The 20,813-nt window shown below is 47.7% G+C and overlaps 5 protein-coding genes across 9 annotated transcripts; 2 read left to right on the top strand and 3 right to left on the bottom strand.

Annotated features, from left to right (window-relative positions):
- Positions 1–177: 177 nt before the first annotated feature.
- ccsapa (centriole, cilia and spindle-associated protein a) lies at positions 178–7,712 on the top strand. The gene is made up of 4 exons (XM_058067342.1): positions 178–311; positions 817–1,184; positions 1,299–1,624; positions 1,730–7,712. Exons 2-4 carry the CDS (start codon positions 830–832, stop codon positions 1,895–1,897), a joined length of 849 nt encoding a protein of 282 aa, XP_057923325.1. The 5' UTR covers positions 178–311; positions 817–829; the 3' UTR covers positions 1,898–7,712.
- Positions 2,563–7,424, bottom strand: cdc6 (cell division cycle 6 homolog (S. cerevisiae)). 2 transcript variants are annotated; one of them, XM_058067298.1, is made up of 11 exons: positions 6,308–7,424; positions 5,576–5,849; positions 5,301–5,510; positions 5,033–5,232; positions 4,798–4,946; positions 4,550–4,656; positions 4,338–4,477; positions 4,166–4,266; positions 3,848–4,100; positions 3,615–3,755; positions 2,563–3,017 (listed from the first exon to the last, which is right to left on the bottom strand). In XM_058067298.1, the coding sequence occupies exons 2-11, from the start codon at positions 5,838–5,840 to the stop codon at positions 2,928–2,930; spliced, it is 1,656 nt and encodes a 551-aa protein (XP_057923281.1). In that variant the 5' UTR covers positions 5,841–5,849; positions 6,308–7,424; the 3' UTR covers positions 2,563–2,927. The 2 variants fall into 2 exon arrangements, with proteins under 2 accessions (XP_057923281.1, XP_057923289.1); XM_058067306.1 differs by having other exon boundaries at positions 6,312–7,424.
- On the bottom strand, positions 7,573–16,511 carry wipf2a (WAS/WASL interacting protein family, member 2a). 2 transcript variants are annotated; one of them, XM_058067329.1, is made up of 8 exons: positions 15,964–16,511; positions 11,459–11,599; positions 11,247–11,379; positions 11,073–11,171; positions 10,341–10,997; positions 9,435–9,689; positions 9,217–9,312; positions 7,573–9,046 (listed from the first exon to the last, which is right to left on the bottom strand). In XM_058067329.1, exons 2-8 carry the CDS (start codon positions 11,519–11,521, stop codon positions 9,003–9,005), a joined length of 1,347 nt encoding a protein of 448 aa, XP_057923312.1. In that variant the 5' UTR covers positions 11,522–11,599; positions 15,964–16,511; the 3' UTR covers positions 7,573–9,002. The 2 variants fall into 2 exon arrangements, with proteins under 2 accessions (XP_057923312.1, XP_057923303.1); XM_058067320.1 differs by having other exon boundaries at positions 9,211–9,312; positions 15,964–16,510.
- mrpl21 (mitochondrial ribosomal protein L21) lies at positions 16,214–19,699 on the top strand. The gene has a single exon (XM_058067354.1). The coding sequence runs from the start codon at positions 17,095–17,097 to the stop codon at positions 17,677–17,679; it is 585 nt and encodes a 194-aa protein (XP_057923337.1). The 5' UTR covers positions 16,214–17,094; the 3' UTR covers positions 17,680–19,699.
- On the bottom strand, positions 18,257–20,646 carry c1h6orf120 (chromosome 1 C6orf120 homolog). 3 transcript variants are annotated; one of them, XM_058067369.1, is made up of 2 exons: positions 20,530–20,646; positions 18,257–19,558 (listed from the first exon to the last, which is right to left on the bottom strand). In XM_058067369.1, exon 2 carries the CDS (start codon positions 19,545–19,547, stop codon positions 18,987–18,989), a length of 561 nt encoding a protein of 186 aa, XP_057923352.1. In that variant the 5' UTR covers positions 19,548–19,558; positions 20,530–20,646; the 3' UTR covers positions 18,257–18,986. The 3 variants fall into 3 exon arrangements, with proteins under 3 accessions (XP_057923352.1, XP_057923367.1, XP_057923358.1); XM_058067384.1 differs by having other exon boundaries at positions 18,257–19,604; positions 20,530–20,620; XM_058067375.1 differs by having other exon boundaries at positions 18,257–19,576; positions 20,530–20,606.
- Positions 20,647–20,813: the final 167 nt, after the last annotated feature.

The following is a 20,813-nucleotide window of genomic DNA, read 5'->3' as shown; positions in this document are numbered from 1 at the left end:
ACACATGATGTCTTTGTATTTATTGTAGTGCTGGACAAAGATAATATCGAAGAAATTAAAAACCTGAAATCAGGAAAAAAAACCGAAAGAAACAAACAAAAAATAAACTGTGTGTAGTTTTACTTTGGAACCGCTACTTTTCCGGTTAAAATCTTTTATTCTGAAAGTCAACCACGGAAGCCCTTCTCAGTGTTCAAGCTAGCTTAATGTCTCCTGTCTGCGCGAGGTAGGTGATGGCCGTCTGTTAACGACAACACGACGCTTTAAAAAGGTTCGGTGAACACACCGAACACCTGCGGGAGGACTTCCGGGTGAGTGGAAATATTTTATGTCGCTGTGTCGTCGTTAACTTGGTCATTTAAGGCGAACGAGATTAACGCAGCAGGCAGGTGCGTAACGGTGGATGGGAATGTGTGGTGTGCGCGCCCACACGCTGTCATTTCGCCTTAAGAAATTAGCAGGACGCTAACAAAGGTTAAATATACAAATATCGACGTTTTATAACACAATTGGAATGACTGGGCTCATAAATAAAAGGTAGCTAGGATACTCTGATTAATCATTCATGTCGTTTCCGGTGACAGCTTGACCTGTCACGAGACCCTAATTAGCGCAAAGCCTCTCACTTGGGGGCGTGGCCCGCCCGCCTGACGGTCTCGTCAATAGAGGAACTTACTAATAATTAGTAATACGCTGGTATAGGCTCCGCCCCCCTGGTGTAGCCAATAGATGACTATAAATAGTTTATGGAAGGAGGCGGGACTTCTGTATCTTTCTGTCCAATCAGCAGCTATGTTGTTTGTCCTGATGCTTCAGTAACCCTGAATCTATGGCCATGGTGACCAAGAAAGTCCGCTCCGAGTACATGAAGCGGTTCCGGGACCCCAAATGGGAGACTTTCTCCAAATGCTACGAGGACTCCCTGAAGTACCGCCTGACCCGCCGGGTGATGGAGCATTCCCACAAGCCCTGGTTCTGGGAGGGCTGGGATCGGGGCTCGGAGTCCAGCGGCTGGTCCACGCCCAGGTTGAGCTGCAACAAAGTGGCACCGCTGCAATCCAATGATGGAGACCAGCTGCCCGAACAGCCCGGGTCCAGTCCAGACGCCAGGCAGCCATCGGAGGACGGCGTGGACGCGGTGGTGGCAACGGAAGTGGCCGTAGTCGATGCTGCGGTGCCAGCAGGTGAGAGGAAAAATATTTGGTTCTGTGGCATTCGGCCATCTTATTGTTTCCGTGTTAACCACTGACAGGCACTATCAAGCCAAACAGGAAGTGATTAACTTTCTTCTCTTGAAGGGGCGGAGACAGAAAGCGGCGACTCAGCGGCTGTGGCGCCTCCTTTAAACCCCGGCGAGGCCTCCGATGACACCGACAACGGGCCGCTTCATTCGCCCTCCTCGGACGGTGAGATCGCCAACTCGGTGCCGAGGCGACGTCACCACCGCCGCCGCACGCCCCACTCGGATGCGGGACGCTTGGACTGTTCCCACGGGGACAAGACAGCCGCCGTGAGAAAACCTCAGCGAGCCAAGAGCCAGCCGCCTGCCAGCTCGAAGGAGAACCGCTGGCCTGTGGGGCGACTGGATTGGACGGAGCGCCATGACAGGACGACGCCCAATCACGTAAGAGATGTAGACGTGTAGACTCATGTTTACTTCAGCCCGCCGTCTTTTGCAAGACGAGTCGGCCATGAATATTTAAACGGAAACGGGTGTCTCCTTCCACAGAGTCACGTGTCTGACGCCTGCGTTCAGACACGCCCACCCGACAAGCGTGGCAGTGCGGAGCGGCGCCGGGCGCGATCGGCCGACCTCGACAAGCTCCGGCGCTCGCAGCTGGCGGACGAGCGCTGGGTGACCGAGTACATGCGCTGCTTCTCTGCACGCACCAGGTAGACAAGACACGCCCACAAGCCGGAAAGACAGGAAGTAGTCTGACATCTTTCAAAGTAAAAGCACCCGTGTGGTGCTTTTAACATGAGCCAGCAAGAATGCGAGTGATCAGAATAATCAAATTTTTACCAGCACTCAGATTTTTACATTTACTATTAATATATTTATTATTATTATTATGTGGTTAGCGCGCAGGCCTCACAGCTAAGAAACCTGAGTTCAATTCCACCCTCGGCCATCTCTGTGTGGAGTTTGCACGTTCTCCCAGTGCATGCGTGGGTTTTCCTCCGGGGACTCCAGTCGCACCCCCCCCCATTCCAAAAACATGTTAGGTTAATTAGCCACTCCAAATTGTCCATAGGTATGAATGTGAGTGTGAATGGTTGTTTGTCTATATGTGCCCTGTGATTGGCTGGCCAACGATAAGCAGTAGAAAATTATTATCAGACAAGACCCCACCCCTTTTTCTTCTTCTGTCTGTGCAAACTATGCAAACACTCCGAAGTGAAGATAAAATATTAGTTATGACCTTTTTAGTGACTCATTTGAAGAACTCATGCGACTTTGATTGTTTTGCAGCGTAACTTATGTATTTTGTAAGTTATCGATATTGAACACTTGACAAAAAAAAAAAGATTGTCGTTGAAAAGCTAATGCTAATTAGCTGCCGGAAAGACAAAGAATTCACTGAAAGTTTGCAATGTATTTCATAGTTCAACAGTGGAGGTCAAAGGTCACATTGCTACTTATGTCTGAATGTTGACAATCAAAGCTGACATCAATGTTTACATTGTACATACATCAATAAAAGTACACATTTAATACGTGACCTTTGTCTCCATTCCGCATGTTTGTTCCGACGAACAAAAAGGTCAGTGAACACAACATTTGGATAAAAAAAAAAAAATCAAACATCTGTTGGTTTATTTTCAACAAATGTGATGTCAAAATTATTCTCAGCAAAAATGAGAAGTACGCCAAAAAAGAAAAATCAACTTTTAAAGTTTAGCTTAAAAAAATACAAATAAAACGCTCACGGCAGTCCAGCTGCCAGGATGCTGCCAACCAGCGTGCGATCCTTCAGTGCGTTCTCCACGTCCTTCTCCTCGATCTTCAGGAACACCTGCAAGGCACAGGAAGTGACTGTGTGAATGACGGGAAACAGGAAGGAAGGGACATTGGACAGTAAATGGAAACGGCATTGAGGGCAAACAGAAGATGGCATAGCATTGCGAGCGAATGGGGGCAAACAGGAAGTGAGTGTCAGCAATCAGGAAGTAGTTGAGAGTAAATGATGCAAACAAAAGTGATGTGAGCGAATGACAGCAAACAGGAAGTGGCATTGTGACTGAATGACATCAAACAGGAAGTAGAATGGGTGACAGAACATCATTGAGAGTAAACGATGCAAACAAAAATGTGATGTGAGTGAATGACAGCAAACAGGAAGCGCCATTATGAGTGAATGACATCAAACAGGAAGTAGAATGGGTGACAGAATATCATTGAGAGTAAATGATGCAAACAAAAAAAGTGATGTGAGTGAATGACAAAACAGGAAGTGGAATTGACGGCAACCAGAAAGCCACATTGTGAGTGAATGACATCAAACAGGAAGTAGAATGGTGACAGAACATCACAGAGTAAATAATGCAACCAGAAAGCGACATTGTGAGCGAATGACAGCAAACAGGAAGTGGCATTGTGGGGGGAGGCATACTTTGGTCAGACGTGCTTCTTTCGCCTTCTTCAGAGCGAAAACTCCTCGACTCTCCAGCAGCGTGCAGAGCGACAAACATTCCGCCTGGCTGACTCCGCCCACCTGCCTCTGAGCGCACAGGCGGCTGTGGACCTCATGAAGCTGAAAGGTCAAAGCGTGACGTCTTTAATAAAAGATGTGAAACGCCGACATGGCGGTGAATCTCCACGTGGGAAAAAGCAACATCTGCTCACCTTTCCGAGGACGACCTCTTTGCTCTTCCCGCTGCGTCCCAGCAGCAGGAGGCAGCAGACTAGAAGTTTCTGCTGAAGAGGGAAACTTTCCCCATCGGAGGCGCCGCCCTGCGACGCCATGCGGTCGCCGTACACCTCAGAGAGGACGCGTGCTACTTGAGGGACGCTCACGTGAGACTCTGCGGCGCTACGGTCAGTGGCGTCGGCCGCCCTCTTCTTCCTCTCGTCAGACTCCACGATCTCCACCGCTCTCCTGCGGACACAACTGGTCAGTTCCTGCGCGAAGCCAGCGACCCCACGGAGACGGCGAAAAGTCACCTGCAAATATCCAGAGCCTTCCTGGCGTCTCCCGACACGGCCGAGACTTTACGGGCGCAAAACTGCACGGCGGCGGCGTCCAGGATCCCGCCCACCGATACCTGCCGAACCAGAACATGAATAAAAGAAACCAAACCAGGAAGTAGTCAGTGTCTCGTGGCGAGAGCGCTACCTGAGCCAGGCGGTCCTGAACGATGGCGGTTAGCTCCTCTCGACTGTATGGGGGGAAGTTGAGCAGCTGGGGGCGGCAGCCGGGACGCGCCTGAAGTCTGGGAAGGATGCGGTCGGTCAAGTCCAACGCGTTGGCGATTCCTGAGGAACGACACCATCAGAACCGAAGACAGAAGGAGAAAGAAGATGGCCGCTGCACGATGGCACGCTCACCGATGAGACAGAGGCGGGACTTGGGGAGGTGGGGCCACTCAAAGATGGTGTACATGACATCCTGGCATTTACTGTCCAGCTGGTCCAACTCGTCCAGAACCAGAAGCCTGCGGAGCGTAGTCAAAGTTAAAGTTTCTTTTATGCCACAGTTTGACCCTGGAACAGATCATTTCTATATACTGTACATTACAGGGGAAAAACAAGGTATTTTTGTGCATTACTTCAAGTATGAAGTAACGTTGACTCACACTGCAGGTCCTGGTCTTGTCAGGTGACCCCGCAGACCTTTGTGTCCTCCCGACACTTTCAGTTTGTCGGCCAGCAGCGGGAAAATGGCGTGCGAGCTTCTCAGGCTCATACAGTTGACCACCAGCGTGCGAACGGACGCCATCTCCTCCTGGAAAAAAAACAACCCCAAAACACTGAGACGCTGTCAGGTGACATATTAAAAGCGCATCCTGAAGCGGACTCGCCGACGCCAACCTTCATTTCCTGCAGGACACAGTTGAGGCAGGCCGTCTTGCCGGTTCCTGGCGCCCCGGAAATGTAAAGGCTGCCGGGGAGGCTCCGCAGGGCCTTGTCCTCCAGGAAGGAGTGGATGGCGGCTCGCTCGTTCTCTCTGGATAAAAGGCGCTCCGGGACGGCGGTGTGGAGCGCTTGCTTCACGCTCAAGAACCTGGACTCTGAAGAAGCAACTTCCTGTTATGATCCGTGGGTGTTCACGCCACAATAAGACAACAAAATGACGCACTTTCTGCACAAAGTCGAGACGCCGCTGGCTTCTTCTCCGGACTCGGTCGTGCGGGACTTCCAGAAAGGACTTCCTGTTGCCTCGGTGATGAAGCGGTGACGGGGGAGTTTTCGTCGAAGGCCAGACGCCGCGGCGACAACAGAGACACTTTGCGCTGTTTGGGTGGAGACACCATCGGGGTGGCGGCCATATTGAGGATGTTGTCTTCGCCTTCGTGGGGACGAACAGTTTCATGTTAGCATGGTGGACCGAGCTGCTCGATCTCTGATGCTCACCTGTGCGTTTCCGCGGGCTGAGGGGCAGCCTGGCTGGCGAGGGAGAGGGCACCACGGCAGGTGGTTTCTGCGAATGTGGGGACAGGGCGGCGGCCTGCTGCCGCCCAGGTGAGAGCGGCCCGATGCCGTCTTCAAGCCGGGCCGGTGATGGGAGTGCACACTTTTCATTTTTGGGGGCTTTGGGCTTCGAGGACACCCGGGAGGACTTCCGTCTAGGGAAGGGCAGAGTGGGTTGTGTGCGACCCTGTGAGCGCGTGCTCGGCATTTTCTCCACCTGACCGGAAGTAAAAACACTCAACGTCACGAAGGACTTTATCTAAAAAAAATAGCCTGGTTATGCATTTAGCACAACATTAGCGACTTTAATTTCACCACAAACATCTAACAAAGCCAACATAACCACATTTAAAGAGTTTACATGCATTTACATTGTAGTGTGTTCGCTATACAGTTAGCATGTAAACAAAGGAAGTAGTTTGTTTAATGGCGCCAAACGATTTCAACAAGGAAACACATATTTAGACAAAATCACCGTGACTGGTTTAAGTTAGTACTTCTTCTAAACACTAGTACTAGTATTAGTACTAGTACGAGTGCACCACTGAAAAGGAATACTTACATTGTAAGCACAAAGCACTTTTAGCCGACATGCTGTAAACAATTGAAGCACAAACTACTCCTTCGCTCAACATTCGTTCATTCGCCATATTAAATTTTGATAGTTTAACTTACCCACCCTTGGATCAAGTATAAAAATATCTCGTCGGTGAAACGTTCGAACGTCCTCGTCCTCGAAAGTCCACAGAAACCAAACTTTTGCGCCAAATGTTCTTTGCCTCCGAAGCAAAGCAGCTGGTTCCCGCCGGCAGCTCTCTGATTGGTCCGTCCAAGCCTGACAACAGCTGGCCCTCGGCGCTCATTGGCTCACCCCGAGACGGAATATTACGTCATATTTAAACGCCCACCAAGGAGCTCGTTGGCGGGAGATTCGGCAGTGTAGAGAGAGAGAGAGAGAGAGGCAATATTTCCCGGGAACTTTTGTATAGTTGATTAGGCGCGTTTGGTTAAAGATTAGATTTTCAACTCACTTTTAATGGCGCGTTACGTTATTACGGCAATATTTGAAGTTATCTTTATTGACAACAGTTTTTGTTGGTGCACAGTATACTGCTATATATTGACGTTTAACATTTAAATTTAACTTTTACTTACTGAGGATCACACAATTCAAAATTACAGAGCTGCTTAACGGACCCGAGGGAAAATAATTTAATTTTTTTTTGTTTTGTGTTATTACGACCCCAAATTTGATCATGGACTTCCAACAAGAAGTCATGCTCTAAGTTATACATAATTTCTCAGATTCAGTGGCCATTATTATCTGTTAAAGCTCACTGGTGACACTTGGATCAGCAATTACATTACATCCTCTTAACATCAAACCAATAAAATGCTGCTGCGTCAACGTCATCGCGTACCGGATGTTTGCGTTGCATCTTCAAATTAAGAGCAGCAGTTTGCGACAGGACACTGTTTAATTCATGAATAGGACAAGCTGTGGACACAAGTGAATGATTTTAGCATTAGCAGTGTACCTGTTTGCTGTTGTCTCATCAACAATTACGTTGCTGACACCTAGTGGTCACACAGGAGCTGCTGTCAGCCACAACTCAGTCCCGTCAGTGACACTCTTCAATAGGCGTCAGTACATATTTGTATTGTATTACAGTATTTGGACCAAGAATACGTGCAATTTGCTTTTATATGTATATTTCGAAACAGTGGCCATTTTTTTAAAGAAACAATACAGTAACTGATGACTGTATGTTACTAGAAATAGCAAAATATTGTTCTATGCTTATTTACAGGCAATTTTAATTAGCAAGAATGAGATGGAATAGAAAGTTTCAAAGAGTTATTGCATTAATAACGAGTTTCTTTTGTGAAAGTGAAGTTATGGTCAGATGCAAGTGTAATAAAAGTGTTCCACGAGGATGCACCCTTTTCCCCAACAGGAATATATTTATTGAAAATGTTTTCAAGTGATAAAAAGATGTGATTAACAGGAAATGAGACATTGTAAAAATGCTCCCCTCGGCTGGTTTGAGTGACGGCGCTCCAACATCCACACAAGCTCATTTTCAAATCTTCACCTTCTCTCTCTTTCCTATATTACACTCTTTTTACAAGACAAAAAATAGAGCATTAATAACTAGGATTATCATATTCTATGTAAATATACATTTGCAAATAGACTCGGATCTTATTTATTTATTCACTTTAAAAAAATAATAAAAGTCAAAGCACTGGTACCGATGGGACAAGTGTGTAAGGCAAAGACCAGTAAAGTGTTTTTTTTTAATATTTTTTTTTTATAATATTCTAGCTTCACAGCTGAGTCTCGGTGCGACTAGGATGACGTTAGTGTTTTTTAGAGTCACGCTTGATGCTTCATGATAAGTGAAAGTGACGTAAAGAAGCTCCATCAGCTCCAACCCTCTGGCACTTTAGTGTTTTCTTTCTTTTTTTGGTTAGCAACTATGATGTGTACAAATTCTTGCATAGTAAAACCAGCTGATCATTTTCTGCAAAAAAAAAAACAATCCCTTATGATGGCGGCCCAGTGAATGCATTCAAAGTGAGAGGCTTCTGCCGTGTCCACGACCGGTCTGTGAGGACACATGTTACGTCACGTGTCCCCGAAGTGCATAAACGGGCTTCATGCGTCCCTGCTAGCCTCTGTGTGCAACATCTACCAAAAGACGGAAATGAGAATAATGCCCCCCAAAACAAAATTAAAATAAAAAAAGTGGGGGCGGAGGGGTGTCAAAGCAGGAAATACAACCCCCCCTTCCCCACCTCGGAATGCAATGAGACCAACAAGCAGACGACGCATCGTCACGTGTTGGCAGGAATCATCGTTAGTTACACTTACAGCATGGTTCACTTAACTCCGCCCACTTTTGGCACATGGTCGTTCCAAGCGCACCATCGGCCGCTGCTGGAGAAACGGTGACTCGGTAGAAATGGAAAAAAAAAGAAAAGCCGGCTGCAGACGCACGTTCATGCATGATCACCCGTACGGGACACCCAACCAAGCCAATCAATCAAGACGAGACCAACATGCAGGAAACAAAAAAGATACGGAAGCTCGGAGAGTTTTTGGTCCCGATATGCGACGCCAGACAAAAGCTGTCAGCAGGGAGACGTGGCGTCCATGAGTGGTTCTGATGTCTCGCGTCAAAGACAGAAGCTCGTCACAGCGGCGTGGCGGCGTGTTGACTAGGCTGGTGCTCGGCTTGTGTGTGTGTTGTGTGTGTTGTGTGTGTTGTGTATATGTGTGTGTTTGGACCCCCCCTCCCCACCAGACTAGACGACCACTCGCCCGCTTGGCTGATGAGAGTTCAAGTCCTGAGCTGAGGTCCGTTCACCTCCCCACCGGCGGTGCTGGGGGTGCTCCTCTCAACAAGGCTGTGGACACAAAGACACCCAACGTCACGCACCGAGGTTACACTGCGGCACACACTCTTTTCTCTGACCAACGTGTGAGCGTTGTGTTTGTGGGTAAGGCTGCGCCCCCTGCTGAAGGGAGGCGGTAATGCCCACACATGGATCAAGCGTAACGCCGTGCTTACTCTTACTGCTCTTGCTGGGGTAGACCTTGTTGAAATGACGGTACTCCTCTGGAGGCGGAAGGTCATCCATTGGATGGAAGTTGAACTTGGATTCAAAATCATCTGAGCAAGTAAAAAAAAACAGAAAAGACGTGAATAGTATATAATATACATATTATATAATATATAATATAATACAGTGGAGGAGATGACTGGGAGGATGCTGGCAGCACAGCACGACTCACCCAAGATGGACTTGGAGGAGGAGATGGAGGAATGGCCGTTCCGGATGGGAGGGGGCGGCGGAGGGGGTCCGGCGGGAGTGCGGGAGGAGGTGGATGACGATGAGGAGGAGGACGAGGAGGAAAAGGTGGGAGGCGGAGGTTTGCCCGCTCGGCTGAGAGACTCTGAGACCGCGGTGCTCTGGCCACGGTACGGGGGCGGCGGGGGCGGAGCGTCCCGGTTGCCGTTGCGAGCGCTGGAGAGGGGCACCTGGGGAGCTTTGGGAGGGGGGGGGGGGGGGACACACAGTTACACAATGAGCTGAGCACAACTGATGAGGAGGCGATGCACGGATGCAGACGTCCTCCTAGCTTGTTGTGTCCACATGAGAGCACGCTCTAATGCTACACTTTGAGGGGGGGAGAGAAGGGGGGGGGGGTGGAATGCTGGAATATTCCACGGGGCCTGAGGAATGCAGAGGAACCAGGAGGCCTGGTGGCGATGCAGGATGACGAATGTTGTCAGTGATAAATGCTGAAGTAAATCACGTTTGGAAGTGAAGATAGGTCACCAGCGGGGGTTGGGGGTTGGGTTTCTCCATTTGACAGGAGCCAACCATGAGCGATGACAAAATGAGCTTGTCAAGCCATCGGAAATCGCAGGTGGTTTTTACTCAACAAAGAACACTAAACTCATCACACAGCAACTTAAACAGAAAGGTAGTGAACAAATGGCCATGGCTGCAATGATTGACGTCATGAGCTCCTTGGCCAATGAAATGCGCTGTTGGGAAGAAATGCATGATGGGAAAAAGTATCATAAACCCTTATTGGTACTTGCATGTTTCCTAGCTACCTATTGAGTGTTAAGTTGCTGTCTGATGATGTTATAGGCGAAACATGTGGTCATACAGGTGAAGGTGTCCCTACCTGCTCGGCGGCTCGGGGGCTCTCTGGCGGGAGGCGGCGGTCTGCTACCTTGCTGCAGCGATGGCGATGACGAGGGAGGAGGGGGAGGGGCGTGGTTGCGTCCTTGGCCACCACTCCCCGACGTGTTTTTCTTAGTCAGGGAGTTGTGCCTCTGTGGAAGCTCGGGAGCTCCTCCCCCGTCGGGGTGGGAGGGGCCGTTGGACAGGCCGGTGTGCATCCTGTACGGCGGCGGAGGAGGTGGAGCCGACGAGCCGCTGGTGGGGGGTCTGCTGGAGGATGACGAGAGCTTACTGGCGCTGGTAGGGGCAGGGCCTCTGTTTGGCGTGGGAGGGAGGGGCTTCTCTCTGCTCTGCGCCGACGATAGCCCCGACGCCTTTTGGCTGGGAGTGGGCGGGGCGTTTCCACGGGCACCCCTGGTGAACGGCGGGGGAGGGGGCGGAGCTGACGTGCTGTGCTTCATCCCGCCGCCGGAGGACGAGGAGGAGTTACTGCTGGTGGTGGGGGGGCGAGTGATGTCAGGCAGCGAGGGCCGGTGGGAGCGCTGGTGCTCCGGCGGGGAGGGTGAAACAGAGCGGCCGGTGGGGGGGCGAGGAGCAGAAGGCCGGGACACCGGGGGCCTCAAGGCGGATCTGCCCACCGAACCCCCTGACGAACCATCTGAGAGGGACAAGACATGCGGTGTGTGATGTACTGCATGAATCCATGCTGGTTACTATGGTTACTTTACTTTACCTCCAACTGGACGCAACTTTGGCACACCTCCTTGGAAAAGACCCCCCATTCCCATTGGGCCTCCGCCTCCATGACCACCTCCTCCTCCTCCTCCAGATTCTGGTGATTGGACCTTCAGTTCATTAGTTAGCCTTGATGAGCAGCAATGAGTATTAAGTATGTGACGCGACTCACGCTCCAAAACAGGGGCGCTGCGGTCGTTGACCACGCCCACTTTCTTCAGCCTGGTGCCTTTGCAGATGTCGGACAGCAGCGCTCCTCTGCCTTTGGCCTCAGACGAGCTCAGCTTGGGAGGAGTGGTGTTCGCCTGTGGGGAGTGTGCAGTCACAGGTCAAAGGTTGCACCGGGCAGCGGCAAGCGAGTGCCAAGTGCGCAGCCTCACTGACCTGACCGAAGGTAGGCGGGGGCGGGGGCCCCGGGGGAGGCGGGGGAGGGGGAGGAATGGGCATCCTGTCCCTCTGTTGGCACTTTCCTGCGCGGATTCAATGACACCTCAGTTTCTCTGCTGGGACGATACGCTCACACTCCTGGGAAAAAACAGAAAACCATTGATTCCATTGGCGGCCATACATCAGCTCATCACATGACACAACGCTTCTCTTCTTTTTATACTTTTACACCAAACCACTGTTTGGTTAGTGTCCACACGATTTATGACCAAACAATGACCGGGTAAAGCCTGCATTCTAAGTGTGACAGTGCAAGATGATTGCACTATTGCATAATTAGCATGATTGGCCATGACTAATGTGCAGGTTATTTTTATGGATCCCTCCTGTCCCCAGAAAAAGTCCCGTCCGAATGGCATGAAACTCTGAAACCGGTGTGTGGAATTATTGACCGTTCTAAGATTCGGAGAACAGAGGGACTCATCGGCTTCCATTGTGGACCATGAAGTGTTCAGTTTAACTGATTACCAAAACACTGTAAACAAAGGCAGCATATATAATTGCACATACTAAGTGTCAATTTAACTGTCGTCCAAGTATTAGCATATGCAGGTTAGTTATGCTAGCTGAACCATCGAGCTGTCATTTTGTAAATAACATTAAATTTGATGTAAAGCCATATCAGTTTTGGAAATCCTCCAGTTTTTGCATGTTTAATACGAGCGGCGACTTGACCGACTTTGTTTGACACAATCTAACGTTCTCCCACGCGACAAAGATAAACTACTATACTGTATTTTTTTGTAGTTTTCTTTCTTAACTACACAACACTGCTGTCTAAAACACAACATTTCTGAAATCTGCACATGTACCATATAAAAAAGTATATAAAGTTGGACATTACTTTCAGAATACACAAACGCACACAATTCCCTCACAAAAAAAACACACACACAAAAGACACACACAAAAAAATAAAGGGAAATGTATACAAAACTGTATTGAGACCAGCTATGTTGTTTGGTCTGGAGACGGTGCCACTGAGGAAAAGACAGGAAGCAGAACTGGAGGTAGCAGAGATGAGGGATGCTGGGGTTCTCATTGGGAGTGACCGGGATGGATAGGATCAGGAATGAGTACGTCAGAGGTACATTAAAAGTTAGAGGCCTTGGAGATAAAGGTCAGAGAGGCCAGACTGAGATGGTTGGGACATGTCCAGAGGAGAGATAGTCAATGTATTGGTAGAAGGACGCTGCTGTAGAGGAAGACCAAAGAGGAGGTTTATGGATGGTTTGGATGGAGGCGGTTGAGTTGCTGTGGCGACCCCTGAAGGGAAAAGCCCAAAGAAAAAGAAGAAGAATCTCCATGGCACGCTTGTTGTGTATGCTCTTTAACATTCAATTTGTGGGTACTGAACTCCTTCACAGGTTCAATTCCACTAGATGTCACTCAATATTAAAAACAGTTCACATCCTGGAGGCCAAAACAGGCTTCAGATTAATATATATATATATTTTTTAATCATCTTTGTTGCAGCTCTAGTACAGTGGATGGTGTTCATATCTGACCAAACAAACCAAACACACCCTTAGTGTAAACATCTTCAAAGGAAGTAGTTTGTTAGCAGTTAGCCACAGGTCGTATGCACAGGTGACAAACCAATCAGAAAAGATCTCTAACCATCGGGTGTCAAAAGAGGAGGGGAGCTAACATCAGCAGGATTCAATATCTTGGCAGCTTGTGGCTGGGTTAGCATGAAATGTTTTCATGCCTGCCGAGGAGGGAAGCAGGAAGTGGCAGGCAGGGATGTGCTCAGACAGGTTGTAACACAGACGAATCGTCTTTTTCCTCGTGTGTTGAAATAGTCCCACGGCTCTTCTCAAACATGCTCCAGCTTATGTCCACAGACAGGCTTTCACCTTTTGGAGACACCAAATCCTAAGACACTTTTCAGTTCTGTAAGTTTTCGGTTTCTTCAGACTTCTGAGAGGTTCAAACGGTCTTACCATGAGAAGCAACGGTGCCATGGCTCGGTTTGGCGTGCACTTGGCAGCCTGTCAACGTGCGGTGAAGTTTACAGAGTTTGAACACGTGCGCCTAAACGGCGTGCGTCAGTCACTTCGGCACACAATGACCAAAAAAAAAAAAAAACAACCCTTCTAGGAGCTCCCCAAACAGGTTTGCTCCTCTCACGCTGCCCTTCCTCCGGCGGCCTGCTGCAACAGCGTGCAGGAATCTTGCCAAGCGAGCTGGCGAGTCAGCCAGTGACATGATTGTTCAAGCAGAAAGACACGGTGGAAGAGTGGGTGGGTGGGGGTGTGGGGGGCTCCGTTTCCTTGCCTGCAGGTAGATTTCATGTTTCTTCACTAATATTCACAACAATTAAATCTTGTTTAAGAGGGGAATTGTTCAGCAACTTTTAACTAACATCTCCTGAAAACGAGGCAGCTTTTCTCAGGACGTTAGGACAGATTCACCCATTAAGAGGACCTTTTTTTTTAATGTACTTCGGTACGAGGTACATTATTAAAAAAAAAAAACAACCTTAAACTGTATTATGGAAAGCAGGAAGTGAACAAATGTAACAGTTAGTGATTGTAAAAGTACCAGATGGAGGGGTAGGATTTAATAAGCTTTGCTTCTTCCTACTCCTTTTGGACATGTGGAACTGGGAACTGATTATGGGATGCACTCAATTGGAATCTGATGCATGTTCAAATGAAATTAAACCATTACCATTTTAAACATCTCGCACTTTAAGAAGCAATTTGAAGCCTCGGCTTCAAATTGGAGCCAATGCCAAAATGTTCTGCTGATGTGAGAACACGAGCTGACGCTAGACAAAAAAAAAACAAACAAACATCAAAATGGATATAAAACACGAGGCACTGGATGGGGGACGTTCACCATCAAAAACTCTATATTCTGACCACTTCCTGCGCCGTCACTGCAAGCCTCACCCCACGTAACACACAAACGTGTGTATTAGATATTTGCTGTTACAATTCTCGGCTGCACAGCGGTCGAGTGGTTAGCGCGCAGACCTCACAGCAAGGAGACCAGGGTTCAATTCCACCAATTTATCATAACCACGCAATGACTCCTTTTGTATACGCACGTGCCATACATTTATGTTAATAGCAGAAACCTCTTCTTACTCCTGAGTTAATATTTGAATTGTGACTATGACGGGCTAACGATGGATCTGCGCCATCGATCGATCGATAGCGCTGCGCCCGAGATGGATCCATCGTTAGCGCACAAATCGATCGATTTCTGCACTCACGATGGATATAACTGCCTTGCGGTGTAGACCGATGCTTTGACACTGCGCTGACGATATAATGACAATCGTTGATCTGCTAATTGCATACAATGACAGGGTTAGGGTTTAGGGTTCACATTCACCCCGCGAGAACGGTAACAAAGTGACAATTAATCAAAGATTTGAAAATTTGCATGCATCGACTTCTTGTTGATTCTTGTAAGTAACAACGCTCAGCGCTGCCATCTGTTGGCATCTAAACAAACTACACACATCCATCCCGGGCGCAGTAATATACCATCGATTGTGAGCGCAGAAATCGATCTATTTGTGTGCTAACGATGGATCCATCTCGGGCGCAGCGCTATCGATTGATCGCGCAGATCCATCGTTAGCGTGTGACAGTGACAACCATTTATTCATTTTTTTCTTTTTAACAACTATTGGTAACATCTGTTATCAGGCGGTGGTGTTGGTATACTTTTATGGTTGAAAAAACAAAGTGTAGCTTGCAACTGGTGGACACCTCTGGACAAAAGGGGCGGAGTATTGCTGGATCACCTATTGGAGCGATTAACCCCGCCCCTGAGAACAGCCTGCTCTATCAAATGTAACGCACCAAAACGTATGGGCGGTTATGGCATCCGTGCTCACAGATTGTTGCTAACACACACACACACGTTTCTTCACTTTCATGTCAACGAAACATACAAACGTTTCCAGTCGTTTCCTCTGATCAGTAAAGATAAGGGGAAGTATCACGGAAGTAGCATCAATGTCATTGTTTTTACAAGGCCCTGACCTTTCATCCCAAACAAGTGACTAATGGTTGCCATTAGAAAGCAAAAACAAAGCAAAAAAGTGGGTCGTTTCGGTATGGAGGTCCTGCCGTACTCATCCACAAAGCAGCTCCGGTGTTGACTTCACATGTTTTTGCGTGCGGAAATACATTGAACACGAAGGCCCAACCTGCAGCCATATTCGGGGCCTGACGTACATCACTGACACAAACAGGTTGGCCTTAAAGAACAACTCTGTGATGGTTGACAGCAATTAACAGTCATCACGGAGGCTAAATCACAGCCGCTTTCAACGATCAAGGTGAATACCAAATGATGAAGATAAAAAAACAAAACATGGTCTTCCGGTTAGGTTAAAATGATGACATGCCATATTGTAACTACTTCTGGCTAATTTCGAACACAGGTGTAAAGTAAGGTTAGCTTAGTTTACTCACCCGAATTCGATGACGAGGTGGCTAGACAGCGTTGCCCAAAACAACATGAATGGAAAGTGTCGTTGTGGCAATCCTTCGCTGAAGCTGAGCGACGAGCTTCATAAGACGTCAGGCCTCTGGCGGAGCGCAGGCAACGCAGCTGAAGGCAACCGAAAAACACCCAGGTTAGCCGGCTAACGACGCCCGCTGAGATAGCCCCCCTCTGCCAGAGGCGGTTAGCCTAGAGCTAGGTACAGCTAGCAGGTTAGCTTAGAGCTAAGTGAAGCTAGCTAGTTAGCACGGAGCTGTTTACTTCCAGCTGTCAAGTGTCGGCGCTCCGGGCAGCGACAAGTTTTGGCCGCAGAACGTCTTTGGGGTGGCGCCGCGCCGTTTTGAAAAACTACGCTAAACGTTCGAAAGCAACTTTTCAACTTTGGCTTAGAAACGGAAAACTTTAACCCCACTCTGGACGCGCGACAAGCGCCATCCTCTTGGCTGGCTGTTTTATCACAGCCTTCTCGGAAGCCCGGAAACGAACGACACAAAATGGAGGGAGGCAGCTCAGTGGTGCGTTTGGGAACTACGGAAATTGGAAAAGTTCAGCAGCGCTGCGAGTGACGTATGCAACAAAGCGTCACAATAATGCCGAAACAATTACATTTCGATTTACATAAATTATTTATGCTATAATTAACGTGAGGTCTGTACATATAAACGATCGTTTAAATCAGTTTAATTGTGGGAGTGTGGTTCTCAAAAAGATTTAATCGCACAAACATACACAAATATAAAACGCAGGCAAGAAATTATATTTTTAAGAATAATTTATAAACTTCTCTCTCTTTCAAAATGAGAAGTATTCTGTAAAGGCTTTTGTCATGGTAATTCGAAACGTGTATCTGAGTCATTTGGTAAACAAACTACATTAAAGTTATTTTTTAGCGACAGATGTAACCTATTTATGGCACATTACATTCGGCTTTGAAGCCAAAAATACAAAATAACACCCAAGACATGTCTGAATGCACCAAAAACTTAAATTAGATGAATTTTATGAACTTTTACTTTCAGCATTCCGAGAAACAGCGACACTCGTCGGTCGAAGGAAGAATATTTTAATTGAGCACATCCGGTAGACTACTTCCGGTAAAGATGGCGCTGAGCAGAGCCTACACGACGCTGTGGAGGACATGCAGGCTGTTGACACCCAGACACCCTGTCCCTCCTCTCGCTGCAGTCCGGACTCAGAGCTCAGTTAGCGGGGACATAGCGCCGCGGACCTCCCTGTCCATGCCTCCGTGGCCGGAGACGAGGTTGTTACCGGAGGAGGATCAGCGCAGACAGCACGCCTCCCTGGTGAGCACCGTCAACCAGCGGATAGAGAACAGGGACTTCGGTCGACTATTCGCTGTGGTCCACTTCGCCGGGCATCAATGGAAGGTCACAGATGAAGACTTGATCCTGATCGAGAACCACATCGATGCGGACTGCGGCGAGCGGATCCGGATGGAGAAAGTTTTGCTGGTGGGGGCGGAGGACTTCACCCTGATCGGCAGGCCTTTGCTGGGGAAGGAGCTGGTCAGGGTCGAAGCCACGGTGGTCGAGAAGACCGAGTCTTGGCCCAAAGTGCACATGGTGTTCTGGAAGAGGCATCGTTTCCAGCGCAAGCGGTTCATTGTTCAGCCTCAGACGGTGCTGAGGATCAACCGTATCGAACTGGCACCGAGACTGGTATGACCAACAAACCTGGTGGTCCTGAAGGGGCCACAAGTGCCACACGGGACTCTTTAGGCTTACGGTATTTGTCTCTTGTACCACTGTAAATATAAATAAAACGTTTGTAAATCAACTAACATCGTCTCAACTCTAAAAAAAGCATTTAGCGCCTAACACAATTACGAGTGCGTCTAAACACCTAGCGGTGCGAATAAACCGTAGCAGGAAGGAGTGTGCATCATATCAACAAATATTGGTGTACCAATCAATTCTTTGTCACTGTGAGTGGAGATTTACCCGAAAATGAGGTTTTATCGTTGTTTGTATGTCTTTTTGTATATCTGCTACTATTAAAGGGGTGGTAGTTCTCTTCAAAAACTAGCAAACTGCTATCGGTGCTAACCTAGCTGTGGTGCATTCGGGTGCATCACGTAACTCCTCTGGCAGACGTTGCCGCTGCATTCTCGTGATAATTTACAAAGTCACGTGATATTTACAAAACCAACCTGAATGTTGTACTTGTAACACACCTCAACGTTACACAAATTAACTTTCAGACTGAGTGGACAAAAAAAAAAGTTTGACGAGAAAGCAGGGCTCACTTCAAAAAGTATTTTATTTCTGTAATAAAATTCCTTCGATCCAGGAGGAAACGGAGAACCGACATGAAGGCACTGTGGGAACATTCCTCCTGCGTGCTAGCCGCAAAGTGGACAGCGGAGAAGTTGTCATCACGAGCGTGTAGAGCAAAAACAACCTGAGAGCTCACACGACGGAATAACAACCTGCTCGGGTTCTTCTTCACGCCTCGGTCGTCGCACACGTTTGACAGAAGACACCAGAAGGAGACACAATTTTGTCAAATATGTGAATGAACCATTTTCATTGTTTTGGGACAATTTTTCTCACAAACGTAATTATTCCGGGGTAATTCATAGAAAAATAACAGACTGAAAATAATCTATGAAGTCCAAAACACGGCACGCTAACTCGACAGGACATTCGTGCACGTAATAAAGTCTTTGGGGGGCGTTGGGAGATAATAGCGCAGTGTGACTAAAATTGCATTTTTTTAATTTTTTTTTTCTATTAAACGCAGATTATCGTATTTAAATATTAGTAGACTCAGCTAGCCACCAGCTAGGATAATCCCTGGAAACGCAACGTTTTGGTGTCTTCTCCCAAACATGTGTCCACCGACGCTTGCCTTGAAGATGAGCAGCTCGTTTTCATTCATCCTTCCGTTCTTCACGTGACTAGCCCACAAAAGCTTTCCATTTCTCGGAGGTGAAGATAGAACACCAAGCAGCAGCAATGAAGGCTTTCTTTCAAAATAAAATTTCTAAAATGATCTTCAGCAATCCAATTAGAATGGTCCAAAATATCGACTCCTCTTCCTCAACGTTCTCGTCGGCCGTCTGAGCGGGTTTCTTCTGTTTCTGCGCATCCTCCGAGCTCATATCGAAAGGATCCTGCGGTGCCGTCTGGTCGTGGAAGACCCTCATCTCGAACTCGCTCTCCCTGTGGGATGGGTGTCCATAGATGCCGATGCCCACGGGGCGTGCAAAGTCCATGGGGACCACCACCACGTCCCGGCCGCAGGTGGCCGACTGCAGCTTATAGCTGTCGAAACTGGGTCGTAGCGTCTTATCTGACACGTAGAGGTCGGCGTCGCCCTTCAGGCTGTGCATGTGCAGGACGATGGTGCCGTCGTGGTTGAGCCGCAGGTAGCTGTAGTTCCCCGCCCCGATGTGGCCCTGCACTACGTGGAGCAGAACCCATTCTCCGGGAACGCTGTGCTGCTCCTCCTCCTCCTCCAGGAAGCTCACCAGGCCTCGGAACTGAAGCAGCAGGAGGGCGACGGACAGGGTGCGGCGGCTCAGCATCATGGCCAAGACATCTGTCAATCAATCAGCGCCTGGGTGAGAACAGATGGTTCTGTTCCACTGGACACACCATTAGGTACACGACTTGTTTACTTTCATGACTGGTACTTTACGCTACTGCATCATACTGAACGTTCTTGTATCATCTTGTGTCACTCAAGGTTGGATATTGTTGTTGTATATTTGTAATATGCGGTTTCCAACTCATATTTTCATCTATTGTGATCCCAATAAATTTATTTTCCTTCACCCTTTCAATGTCTACACAGTTTATTTGTATTTGTTGGTACGTGTCCTTTCTGCTGTTAGCAAACAGCATGATTTTAGTTTTATTTAGGTTCAAGGACAATCTATTATCATCAAATGTGTGTGTACTGAGGCAAAGTACTGCATTTGAAATACAGTCACTGTCAACATACAGGTCCCCGTTTACGTTCTTACATTTTTAACGCACTTTTCGACACTTTAGGATGGTAAAATGAGTGTCGATTTCACAGAGTATTTGATATATGAAGAGAACTATTGAGTCACATGACACCTACAGAAGGAAAAGTAACCTACTATGCACTGTAGCTAATACTTATAGACAAACAAAGTGACATTAGTGATAGTGACAAAATAAACATGACTTGTTTTTAAAGGACCGGTAGCGCTAAACACGCACCTTCCGCGACCTTCTTATCGACAAGAGCCCAACCTTTTAAAGTCCGCCTTCATGCGTATGTTAACATTAACATTAGTATTTTATTCAACAATATACCACAACTCTTGTGTAGTTTTTGTCGGCATACATCGTAGTTATATACTTGGTTAGCTTCTTGGCTAAAGCTAGCACGCAGCTGCATGCTAGCTTGTTGAGACATAGCTAACATCGAGAAAAAGCCGAAAGCGATCAAAACAATCGACGGGGTGGCGTGAAATAAATATCAGTAAGAATACACACTAAAACAGCACTTTTTAATTAAAAAACACGAGGCTCACTTACATGTTTGTCATTTCCTCATCAGCATTATCAGCTCAACAACCTGCTGGAAGTTCTTCTCTTCCTAAAGAGACACGAAAGCGATAAATACGACACAGCGCCCCCAGCGGCTCCATGGTGTTACTGCAACTATACTGTATAATGCTTACAGGTGCTATTCCTGAATGGGGTAAGTGCCCAAGGGTTAAACCTTGTCAGTAAATGGGTCACACATTCATTCACGTTTACAATCCTTTCACTTTAATGAACACCAACCACACTTAAAGAAATAAAACCAAAATATGACC

This window comes from Doryrhamphus excisus, chromosome 1, assembly GCF_030265055.1.
Source record: "Doryrhamphus excisus isolate RoL2022-K1 chromosome 1, RoL_Dexc_1.0, whole genome shotgun sequence".
Taxonomy (NCBI): domain Eukaryota; kingdom Metazoa; phylum Chordata; class Actinopteri; order Syngnathiformes; family Syngnathidae; genus Doryrhamphus; species Doryrhamphus excisus.
This window is presented reverse-complemented; position numbering and strand designations above follow the sequence as displayed.

Excerpts from the sequence above, each read along its gene's own strand:
- wipf2a (XM_058067320.1), bottom strand. The coding sequence starts at position 11,521 with ATGCCCATTCCTCCCCCTCCCCCGCCTCCCCCGGGGCCCCCGCCCCCG. Across the intron at positions 11,172-11,246 it reads CAGCGCCCCTGTTTTGGAGC|AATCTGGAGGAGGAGGAGGA; the intron begins GTGAGTCGCGTC and ends TCCAATCACCAG. Across the intron at positions 9,313-9,434 it reads CTCCTCCAAGTCCATCTTGG|ATGATTTTGAATCCAAGTTC; the intron begins GTGAGTCGTGCT and ends TTACTTGCTCAG.
- mrpl21 (XM_058067354.1), top strand. The coding sequence starts at position 17,095 with ATGGCGCTGAGCAGAGCCTACACGACGCTGTGGAGGACATGCAGGCTG.
- ccsapa (XM_058067342.1), top strand. The coding sequence starts at position 830 with ATGGCCATGGTGACCAAGAAAGTCCGCTCCGAGTACATGAAGCGGTTC. Across the intron at positions 1,185-1,298 it reads CGATGCTGCGGTGCCAGCAG|GGGCGGAGACAGAAAGCGGC; the intron begins GTGAGAGGAAAA and ends CTTCTCTTGAAG. Across the intron at positions 1,625-1,729 it reads ACAGGACGACGCCCAATCAC|AGTCACGTGTCTGACGCCTG; the intron begins GTAAGAGATGTA and ends CTCCTTCCACAG.
- c1h6orf120 (XM_058067369.1), bottom strand. The coding sequence starts at position 19,547 with ATGATGCTGAGCCGCCGCACCCTGTCCGTCGCCCTCCTGCTGCTTCAG.
- cdc6 (XM_058067298.1), bottom strand. The coding sequence starts at position 5,840 with ATGCCGAGCACGCGCTCACAGGGTCGCACACAACCCACTCTGCCCTTC. Across the intron at positions 5,233-5,300 it reads GTCTCGACTTTGTGCAGAAA|AGTCCAGGTTCTTGAGCGTG; the intron begins GTGCGTCATTTT and ends TTGCTTCTTCAG. Across the intron at positions 4,267-4,337 it reads TTCAGGACCGCCTGGCTCAG|GTATCGGTGGGCGGGATCCT; the intron begins GTAGCGCTCTCG and ends CTGGTTCGGCAG.